This window comes from Falco peregrinus, chromosome 8 (assembly GCF_023634155.1).
Source record: "Falco peregrinus isolate bFalPer1 chromosome 8, bFalPer1.pri, whole genome shotgun sequence".
Lineage (NCBI taxonomy): Eukaryota > Metazoa > Chordata > Aves > Falconiformes > Falconidae > Falco > Falco peregrinus.
Window position 1 is genome coordinate 49,353,319 of NC_073728.1, and position 11,236 is coordinate 49,364,554.

At 55.2% G+C, this 11,236-nt stretch overlaps 1 protein-coding gene across 2 annotated transcripts in view; it reads right to left on the reverse strand.

Annotated features, from left to right (window-relative positions):
* WWC1 (WW and C2 domain containing 1) overlaps positions 1 to 1,276 on the reverse strand; it is a 73,923-nt gene extending 72,647 nt beyond the window's left edge. The window contains exon 1 of one of the 2 annotated variants that reach the window (XM_055812124.1): positions 796 to 1,276. In XM_055812124.1, coding sequence (XP_055668099.1) covers positions 796 to 943 — 148 coding nt within the window. In that variant the 5' untranslated portion in view covers positions 944 to 1,276. The remainder of the gene's footprint in view (positions 1 to 795) is intronic. The other variant, XM_055812123.1, reaches the window with a different exon arrangement.
* Positions 1,277 to 11,236: the final 9,960 nt, after the last annotated feature.

An 11,236-nucleotide genomic window follows, 5' to 3' on the forward strand; every position in this document is an offset into this window, starting at 1 on the left:
AGAACTTCAGCTAACAAAGCATTAAATGCGAAATTTAGAAACCTCTGATTTCAACACCGATGCAGCGTCTGAGCTGCCACACGCTGCCTTACCGTCACTGCCTTGTGTGGAACCAGACCGTGCTAGGTCAGAGCGTGGCTGGGCAAACCACCCGGGTCCCGAACAGCAGACCCTCTGCTGCTTCTCTTTACTTTCTGAAGTGAGCGGTATTAGGAAAGAGCTCCGCAGAGCAAGTGGCAGCAAGAGCGGGCCGTAAGCAGGAGGCAGACGGGGGAGATAAGAAACACCCCCAAGTCAGTGACCTCCGTCATCGCAGCGTGGCTTGCATAGGTGGGCCACTGGCACTGGCTTACAGCGGTGGGCAAAGACGCCACGACCCCCCTGCACCTCACCGCCCCCCCCCCCCCCCCCCGCTGAGGCAGCGCCGCTGCCGGGTGCACAGGGGGGCTGCCCGCCCCCGCCAGCCGCGCTCCCCGGGCAGCGCGCACCGCAGGCCCGCCGGGCGCGGAGGAGCGCGGTAAGAAGCCGAGGGGACACAGCAGCACCGAACTCACCGCCCTGCCGCCAGCACCCCCCCAGGGGCCGCCGGGCGCCCCTTGCCCTCCCGGGGGAAGGCGGCGGGGGCCGTGCGCTGCGCTCTCCTCCCGCGGAGCCGGGCCGGAGCCGGGGACGGCGGCAGCCACCGACCCGGCGGGCCAGGCGCGCGGAGCGGAGGCGGCGGGCACGCCTCTGCCCGGGAAGGGGGAAGGGGGCCCCGGAGCGGCCCTGCCCGCCCCCTGGCCCCGCCGCGCCCACCTGTCGCGGGGGTCGACCCAGCTGGTGGTGCGGCTGCCGTGGTCGATGTAGTACACCTTCCCGTCGTAGTCCCGCGCCTCCTCCCAGCCCTCGGGCAGCGGCAGCTCCTTCCGCGGCATCGTCCCCACCGCCGGCCGCGCTGCCCCATCCACCGCTCCGCTCCGGGGCGGCGGCGGCGAGGGCCGGCCCCGGGGCAGGGCCGGGCCTGGCCTCCCCTCCCGCGGGCAGCGAGGAGCCGTGCGGGGGCCGCGCCGGCCCAGCCGCGCAAGAGGCACCGCCGCCGGGCAGCCTCACATGCCGGCCCCGCGGCGGGGGCGGAGCGCGGAGCCAAGCCGAGGCGAGGCGGGCCGGGCTGAGGCGGGCCCAGGCGGGCAGGGCTGAGGCGGGCCCCGTGCCGCGGCGGGGGCGGTGCGAGAGGGGGCGGCGGCCCGGCCCGCGGTCAGCCCTGCGGCGCGGGAAGCCCCGGCCCGCCCGGCCCCTTACGCCTCCATTTCCTGCTCCGCCGGCGGCGGCCCGGCGTGTCCCGGGGCGGCCCCGCCCACGGCCCCGCCCCTCGGGCCGCCCCGCCCACCACTGGCGCCCCGGGCGCGGGTGCCTCCTTACGGGCTGCGCCGCGCCCCGCCGCCGCACGCGCGAGAGCGCCCCCTGTCGGCGGGGAGGGCGGGGCCCCTCCTGCGGCAGGCGGCCCGGCGGGGGGCACCGGCCGTGGGCCCGGGCGGGGGGCGGCGGGCTTGGGGTGCCCGGGGCGGGCACAGGGCGGCAGCTACCAGGCCAAAACCGGAGGGCTGCGGTTATAACTGCTGTCTCGCACCTAAGGGCCTGGGGCTCGGCTCGCCCCCCCCAGGAGCAGCTCAAAAGGTGGAGGGCAGGGCGAGGCTGGCCCAAGGTCAGGGTCCGCTGGTGCGCCTGGAGCCATGGCCGCTGGGTATCAGAGTGCCCGCACTAACACGGGCAACCGCAGAAACTCTTCCCCAACTGCAGGCATCCCTGCGCTGTGTGGTGCCCCGGTGTGCTGCCCGCTGGGCCAGGCCACCATGGCTCGGCCCCACTGGTTGGCACTGAGCCAACAGCCCATGCGGGGCCCCACAGGGGGTCATGCCGGTGGCTTCGCCATTCATGTGAAAAGAGTGGAAGGACTCTGCAGCCGGGTGTGCAGCTGCAGTGAGACCATCACCAGATGGCAGGATTATAAAAATGAGGTTGGGGTAGCACAAGGCAGCCATAAGCCTGAGGCTGGGCGATGGTGGCAGCACCGTGGGGCACGTCACCCTTCAGAGCAGCTGCTGCTGTGGCTCGGCAGCGGCCAGCACCAGAGCACAGCTCCAGCGTAGCTGTGGTGCAGTATAGAAGGAACTGTGGGACATGCCCTCCCCTGCCTTTTGTCCCCAGACCTCGGTCACTGAGGCCTGAACAGATTGCCCGTGACAAAATGTCACAACAAAAGCCCATGCACCGGCACACAATCGGGCCGTGAGCTAACGCGGGTGACCTGCACAGCACGACGATGAGGGGCGTTCTGCGTGAGGTGGCATTTTTCCCCTGGGGAGCACCAAGCGACACCAGTTTCCAACTGTCGAGGGTGGGAAAAAGCAAGAAGTTCTGTAGAGCTCCAGCTATTGAAACAGCAGAATGGAGCAGGGATCCCTGCCAAGCACAGGGGTGGAAAAGGAAACTGGAGGATGGGAAGGTGGGAGCCCTGAAGGGCTGGAGAGGAGAAGTAAAAGCAAGAAAGACAATTAGAAATAACATCTCATTTCCATGCCAGTTTTTGAGGGTAAGGATAACTTCTTTCAGGCTTTCTGACAACCTGCTGGGAGTCAGAACTGCTAATTCTCCAGAGGCCAAAGCAGAATGCGGTAGCAGTTGGCTGGTGAAGTGGTTGAGCAGGGAAGAAAATGAAGACAAGTAAAACTGAAAGTGAGGCGTTTGGAAAATAGCCTGATTTAACCCCATTTTATCTGAAGCCTAACTTAGAGGGGGCCACTGCATGTGTTGGCTTTATGAACAGGACCATACACAAGGCTTTAAAATTTATAATAAAGCAAGAATAAGGGAATAAATACTGTATCTGTCCACACTCTAAATAAAGCCTGTGGTTTCTTTTGGAAGCAAAGCCTCAGAGCACCGGGAGCAGTGCCGCTCCAGTGAGCAGACACCAGGACCGCTGGGAGTCCTGGGCCAAAGCCAGTGGTGTGCAATGGATTTCTGCAGGGCACTGGGCTAGTCACTCCGGCTGTCATTTTCTCTTTACTGCTTTTAATTTTGTGGATAATGGTAAAACACTCAGCAAAGTACTTAAGATATTTAAAAGTGGGAACTGTAACAACAGGAAAAAAATCAGCAACAATTAACATTTTTAAATATTACAAGAAGAAGCCAATAACAAAACGGTAACAAATTAATGTGTATCCTGTCTTTGTGGTCCTATGTTCAAGCACAGAGATACTTCCAAAAAAGCATGTTTCATTTTAAAATGTTTTTTTCATATTTTCAGGACATGTGTAGATTATACAAAGAAAGGCTGTATGTGAAGAAGCCGACTAAATATCTTTTTTTCTCCGGGTGTCATCAACTGTGTTTATGAAGGAAGTCATTGTGTCATTTTTTTGATAATCGCTTTTCAAATAAATACCTTGGAAAATATTTGCAGGTAGTTCTGACTCAAGTAAAAAGATCTTAATTTTCTTCAGCTTAACTCAGAAAAAAACCCTCTCGTTGAACCATATGAATTTATGAATGTAATCAGGAATGTGCCTATGGTAACTTACTCCCTTTTAACACTTACAGTCACAACAAAAGAATTCAGTGTTATCAGAGTCTGTTTGTAAAGCAATAAACAAACAGGTGATTGTTTTCTCATGAGCAAAGAAACGGAAGGTTTGGTTCATAGGTAAGCTCTTACCTATGTCAAAAAGAACAGAGCAGAGAACAAAGTCTGCAGAAACCTCTTTTTTTTTGCCCTGGGGTCAACCCTTCCAGCACCACCTCAGGTGCTGCACACCGCTGTCCCATCCAGCTTTGCAGAGCCCACAATGGGCTGGGTAGCAAAGTATTCAGTAACAACAGCAGACATTTTCTGTTGGTGGTTTCTGTTTCAGAGCAGCTTTTTGCTTGCTGCTTGGGTTGGTTTTTTTTCCCCTAATACATTCAAAAGTCTGTATTTTTGCACTCAACACTGAAAGTTCTATTCTTAATTGACTGCAAATAACGAGAACACAGATGTCAAAAGCTATTAGAGCACAATATTGGTCTCTTAGCCAATATCTTCAGGTATCTGAAATGAAATAGGAGGAAAAAATGGGTTTAAATTCAATCGCCAGGGAACAATTGCATTTACCTGAAAGACCACACGTTGGTTAAAACCTCCAGCATTGTTCAACTTCAAGCAATCCTAGCATTTCTGTGGAGGGGTACCTTATCCTTCTAGAAAACCTCTTCCCCACCCTGCCCACCCCAAACTGCATGTCAATTTTCTTTTTCAGTTTCCAAATGGCATTTTAGTTTTTTTAAGAAGTCAAAAACAGGTTTGCAAAGATGGAACATTTCATTTTGGAAGTAACCAAAAAGCCTTCCTGCTTTCAGAAGCCGTTTCCAGCCTGGTGGGAAGGACAGAGGTGCCCACAAGACAGGGAAGAGTGCACACAACGTGCTGTACTTTCCAGTCCCAACATGAAAGGAACTTTCTGTAAACATTGGCAAAGCTGCTTCATTGTTTTCTTTCAAACCGCTCCTGAAAAGACCCATTTGCTGGAGGCCTTCAGAAATAAAAAAAAAAAAAAAAAAAGGCAACAAAAAGCAGCTGACATCTGCAAAGCTGTCCTGTTGCTTTGGCAGGTAGTGGCTGCGCCTGCCCAGTGTGCCACTGGTCCCTGCACCCCTTGTTCCAGCTGAAGCATCTGTCCTTTTTGTCCTTTTGTTCTGTACGCACGCGGCGTTTGGTACAATGCTGCCTCACACACAGCGCCGCATAGCCTCGGTGAAATGTGAGGGATGGTGAGAGTTTCAGGTTCATCTAGTAAGGTGACTGCTGAATAGGACCTGTGCAGCAGGCTGGGTTTCCCACTACCCCAGGGAAGCCTGCTGGCTGGATTTCTGCTGAGCTTTGGCCTCTTGCAAGAGGTCCCCGACTAGTTTGTTTGTGAAATAAGATGTTGTAGAATCATAGAACCATTTAGGTTGGAAAAGACCTTTAAGATCAAGTCCAACTGCTAACATGGTGCTACCAAGTCTACCACCATGTCCCTGTGTAACTGTGCCCTAACTGGGCACTGTCTGGAACAAATAATTTACCTGGGAATTGCTTTTTAGGAAACGTGCTGATCGCTCTCCCTCAAAGTGCATCCAAGCAGGAAGATGCTACTCTTGTCTGGTTTGCTACGTGGGCACATCCTTAGTAATCCAACAAAGCTGCTTAACTCTTAGACTTTGTTGTATGGAAAACAAAGCTCCGGGATACTTTGTCCCTTTAGGCTATAGTTAAGGTCTTTTGATTTCTGACAGTTTTGGTTTTCCTCCTGTTTCCCACCTCACATTACTGAGGAGCAGAGCTGGGAGCACTGATCAAACCCCAGGGGATTTCAGTAGTTACCCAAAGTATATTGGGAGAGGGTACAACTATTCCGCTTTATTAAAAACAAACCCACTTCTCATCTTTTATTGTTTTCTGATTTATGGTTTCATACATTCTTAGGTGTCTATGTGGGGGAGAAAACACTGAAGTAGTTGCTAGCAAATATTCTTGAACATAACTACTCTAGTGTAAAAAGGCTCTCGTATCTGACTCCTACATAGAAGGAGAAGCTTAAAATGTACAGAAGCGCCGGTCACACCAAGCATCAGGAAACCGGACTGGGACAGCTTTGTGGCTCCTGAATGAGGAGATCACAAGCCCTTCGGTGGCTGGCTTTGGTGGCAGCACTTTGACACAGGGTTAAGAAGCTCCAATCCCTCCAGCTTTTGTTTCTGTTCTCAGCCTTACTGACAGCTCCAGCCACCCTGGCACAGCTGTGTATAGGAAGGACGGCCACTCCTCTAGACAAGCCACCTGCTCTCTCACCTCTCCTTCGGGCTTTGCTTATTTTTGCTTTTATCCCCTCATGCCAGGTTGCAGTGTGACCCACCAGACACTGGCACTTGCACAGGGAAGCATCCACCAAACTTACTTAAACCAAACAGGCTTCTTCAGTGGGCTGGCATTGAAGCTGGCAGAGGGCGGAAGAGAAAGAGCGATCCATAAAGAAAGTTTAAATACTAAATAAAATAAAAAGGATAGCTGGAAAATAAGCATGGGAAGGTTTAAGACCCACTCATCATAAGTCAATCAAACTAAATTAATGTTTCTGACAAAGAGGACAGTTTAATTCAGCCTTCTTTTATCAAGATCTCAGGCAGCAGATCTGGATTTCTAATGTTAAATTTCAAGCTACCTTTGTCATGCTTGTTCATCGTGAACTGCATTAGTAAACATAACACAGTTCCTTATGCTACCCTCAGCACTGAAAAACTCGAGCAGAATCCCCCACACTTGTTTGTTAAGCAGTAAATACATTACTTGCTTTGGTGAGCACTTACGATAAAATTTTGTATCTAAGGAAAAAAAATCAAGAACACGTCACATGGCAGCTGCAGCAAGGTTGAAAGGTAAAGGCAAGGGAGCTAGGGGCGAGCCTGGAAGCCTTGACCACCTCACATGACACAGGAGTTCTCAGGCTTTTACAGTAACCAGCTGCTTGTTGGGCTACAGCTGCATGACTGCACACTCGAGCAACAGCCTGCCAGGTCTGAAATAATTATTTTCCAATCCTTTCCTCTGTTTTTTTTTGTGGGTTTTTTTTGTGTGATTTTTTTTTGGTGTTTTTTTGTTTGTTTGGGTTGGGTTTTTTCTTGTAGTTACTCTGTTTAGAATTAGTTTGCCCATAACTGGGAGCTGTGAGTGAGTACATGGTGAGGCCATTACACAGAACTGTTTTGGAAATGGCAAGGTCCTGTGGTCCGTAGGACAGTCCCCAGCCACTGCTGAATCAGGGCTCTCCTGAGCCACGGGTCAATATTTACACCAGCACAAATCTTCCGGCCACCCCGTGCCACAGGCAAGGCTGGCTGTAACTCAGCAGCATCCTTAACCCCCAAAGGCAGGAAAACCCTCCGTCAGCTGAGCTCGCCTCGGAAAAGCGGGCTGCATTGCAGGACACCTGCGAGGGCAGTCCTGGCAATTCCCGGGGCTGTCAGGACTGCCACAAGCACGTCACTCAGCCAGGGTTTAGTCCAGGTTGCCTTCACAATCCTTAGCACTTTGTACACCTGCACCAAAGATCTTTATCTTTCAGCAAACAAGCCTGCAGCGAGAGAATAAATTCCTAACTATGACCTTTGGGTGCTCTGAGATTTTTTTTCACCTACAAACAGAACAGGATTCCGACACCCGCCCCCCCCCCCCGCCAATAACCCCTTATCTCTGTTGTTTTATTAGACCCTTGTGTACCCACTGGAAACACTGCACTGCAATCTTCCCTTGACTTTGCTGGGAAGATTGGGCCTCCGTCTTCCCCAAGCATGTGGACATCCCTTGCAATGTACACTAGGAGCCAAATGTGTGTTTTCTATCCTGCACTAATTGGGAGCTGCTTAACCTAAACAGGAGGCCACCCCGGCATTGCTGGAGCTGCTCCCATAATGGTGAAAGTCTCCGATCCCAGCGTGCCCCCTGTGCCCACCCACAGCTGCTCTTGGCAGCTGCCACTCAGCCACCCACCCAGCCGCTTGTGTGGGGCTCTGCTGAGCTCGGCAGGAACCAAGGCCACAGCACCAGTGCTGAGCTCCTCCACCTGCTGCTGCAGGTGGTGGTTAGGCATGGGGTCAAACAATCTCGGTTATAAAAAAAAAAAAAAAAAAAGTTTAGAAATTTCCATCAACCCGTCATAGAGAACACATATGACAGGAAAATCAATTGCTTTAGTATTAATGTCGTTCCTACTGGCCCGTTATTTCTTCAGGAGCTAGGGAGACCTCCTCCCAGCAGCACATTTCTCATGGTCATTTGTCAGTTCACCAGCCACAGAGCTGCCACAGCCCTCCACCCTTCTGGCCTGGAAACGTGAACTTTCACATTTCTGCCAGCGTGGCATGCGACTCCCCAACCCCATGTCACCTGCAGCCCCGCGGGGGCGTCCTGTGGCACCATGCAGGGTGGTGGGGGTGCGCAGGACATGGCACAGCCAGAGCTGGTTCTTATCGAGTGTGACGAGTGCCTTTTGCTGTGCGCAGGGAGGGAACAGCCTGCACGTGCACACACTTGTAAAAGGCAACGTGTCCATGTGCACTGATAGCGGTAATTGGTCTGGAGCTGTAAAAACACCGCTGTGCCATCGTCATGCCACATCACAGCGAGCTGGCCAGGCACCACTGTGGACTGGAGCTGCCCTGGCACCGCCAGGATGGCAACATGTGCCTGACCCAGGGCAGGGGGAGCAAAATATATTTCGTTTTGCCAACAGACATTTTGTTTCTAACCTGATGGATATGATTTTTTTTTTTTTCTGTTGGGGCTCATTTTACGGTACGATAGTGACAACAGGGCGCTGCAGGTGGGATTGCTGTTGTCTAGCACGAGGCACTGAGAAACTGCTGCCTCCCGTTAGCATCAGTGAACCCTTCCAGCAGCCAGGTTGGGGGCAGCAGCTGGCAGCAATGTCTGGTGAGGGGACAGGTGCCCCCCCCCCTCAAAGTGGGGAGTGGCCCAGTGAGGGACGCCAAGGCTGCTCCCATGAGCCGGCTGCTCTCCCTGGCAGTCTGTCTGGCAGCGTGCCCACAGCTGCCAAGTGCAGGAGCAGCGCTGGGATGCGCCCACCACCAGTGCCATCACTGCCCGTGGCACCGCAGGTCCCAAAGGGACAAGACCACTTGTACCAGTGAAGGGCAAAGTAACTCAAAGGCAGAAGCAAGTTCTCCCAGGCTTTCCCTTCCCACCTATGGGCATCTCATTCAGCAGCATGCTGTTTTGGTCAGATATGAACTTGAATTTGAGATCCAGAGGTGGCAAGGCAGTGCCGAGACCTGCAGCAGCACCACAGGGATTTATCCCCCATGCTACATGGGGTGAGAGGCTGAAGGGCCGTGTGGCCGTGCAGCAGAGATGGAGCTGCCGGGTGAAAGCTCGCCCGCAGCCCTGTGCAGCCAGAGCACCACTCCTGCCCCGCGCACAGCGGCCTCACAGCTGCAGCAGCAAAGAAAGAAAAAAACCCACAGCCAACAAACCCCACCTTGTTACTTAACTACATACATCAGAGACAATAAAGAAACAACTGTCCATTTAAAGCAGCCTGGTTTCACTTAGAAAATACTTAGAAAGTGGCTAGGACTCCAAGGACTGCTTATTCCATGCTTTAGTAATCCTAGTGCTGCTTTACAGCTGCACTGGTAGCACAGCCCTGAGTGTTCCTGGTGTGGCTACCAACCCACCTCTCCTCTCAAAGGCCCCGTAGTACCGAGGATGAGACTTCGTGTGAAGCCAGGGGAGACCTATGTCCGCAGCATTCATCCTCAGCCAGTGGTCAGAGGGTTTATGTATATATTTTTATATTTATATATATAAAGTGCCTATCACCATATCGATAAACATTCTTTGGAACCACTCTTAACAGCAGAGGTAAGAACAGGAGACAGTCTGTTTGTACCTCAGCACCTGTTTGCAACCAATTATAAAAAAAAGCCACAAGACTGCTGCCAGCCTGCCCAGCTGGTGTTTAATACTGCCTGTGCCTTCACCCCTCAGAGCAGGTATGGATGGCTGGACTGGGGTTATGCAGCGGCTGAAATACCTGCCGGGGGCTGCAGGCGGCCAGCGTGGCTGGTGGAAGCACACTACACACCTGAGAAACTGGACCCGCATCCTCAGGCAAACAGGCATCGATTATAAGTTACAGTGAGTTTTCCAGTTATGTTACCACATATCAAATATGACTGCAAACAATATTTTGCCTTTACCTGCGCCAAACCATATGGAGAGGAAGAGGCTGTAGGAAGCACAGCGGACCCACACTCTGCTGCACAGGGGTGCTCCCTGCACAGGGGTGGGCACAAGCGGCCACACTGCCCGGCACTGCCAGCCCTACCCGCACTGCCCACGATGCCCAGCACTGCCAGCCCTACCCGCACTGCCCACGGTGCCCGGGCACTGCCAGCCCCACCCGCACTGCCCACGGTGCCCGGGCACTGCCAGCCCTACCCACACTGCCCCTGGTGCCCGGCACTGCCAGCCCTACCCGCACTGCCCACGATGCCCGGCACTGCCAGCCCTACCCGCACTGCCCACGGTGCCCGGCACTGCCAGCCCTACCCGCACTGCCCACGGTGCCCGGGCACTGCCAGCCCTACCCACACTGCCCACGGTGCCCGGCACTGCCAGCCCTACCCACACTGCCCCTGGTGCCCGGCACTGCCAGCCCTACCCACACTGCCCACGATGCCCGGCACTGCCCGCCCTACCCGCACTGCCCCTGGTGCCCGGCACTGCCAGCCCTACCCGCACTGCCCACGATGCCCGGCACTGCCCGCCCTACCCGTGGTGCCCGGCACTGCCCGCCCTACCCGCACTGCCCACGATGCCCGGCACTGCCCGCCCTACCCGTGGTGCCCGGCACTGCCAGCCCTACCCGCACTGCCCCTGGTGCCCGGCACTGCCCGCCCTACCCGCACTGCCCACGATGCCCGGCACTGCCAGCCCTACCCGCACTGCCCCTGGTGCCCGGCACTGCCTGCCCTACCCGCACTGCCCACGATGCCCGGCACTGCCAGCCCTACCCACACTGCCCACGATGCCCGGCACTGCCCGCACTGCCCACGATGCCCCTGGTGCCTGGGCACTGCCAGCCCTACCCGCACTGCCCACGGTGCCCGGCACCGCCCAGCGGCTCCGCTCTGTGCCCATCCGGGAGGAGCGAAGGCCGGCATGGCCACAGCTGGGCTGAGCTCCCGGTGGCTCCCGGCCACCCACCGCTGAAGCTCCTTTGTGTGCTTTGCTGTGAGGCTCGGCGTGGGGCAATGCGGCCGCACAGGCGCTTTGTGTTTGTGCCAAGGTGAGCACAGCAGCAGGAACCCTCTGCCCAGCTGTGGTGGGGCACTTGGTGACACAGACAAGGCCAAGGTACTCCATGCCTTCACGGCCTCAGGGTTTTCCCAGTAAGATCTGCCTTCACCTTGCCCAGGGAGAGTCTGGAAAAAGGAGGACTTACCCTCAGGGGCAGGGGGTGAGGTGAGGGAACAATACTCGGGGCATGGACAAGTCCCTGGGACATGCCGGGATGCACTCTGAGAGCTGAGGGAGCTGGCCGATGGCGCTGCCGGGCCATTCCCTGCTACCTTTTAAGGGTCCTGGCAACAGGGTGAGGTTCTGGGCAGAGCGGCTGGTAAGCCAGAGGGTCTTCTGTTGTCCAGGGGGGCAGGC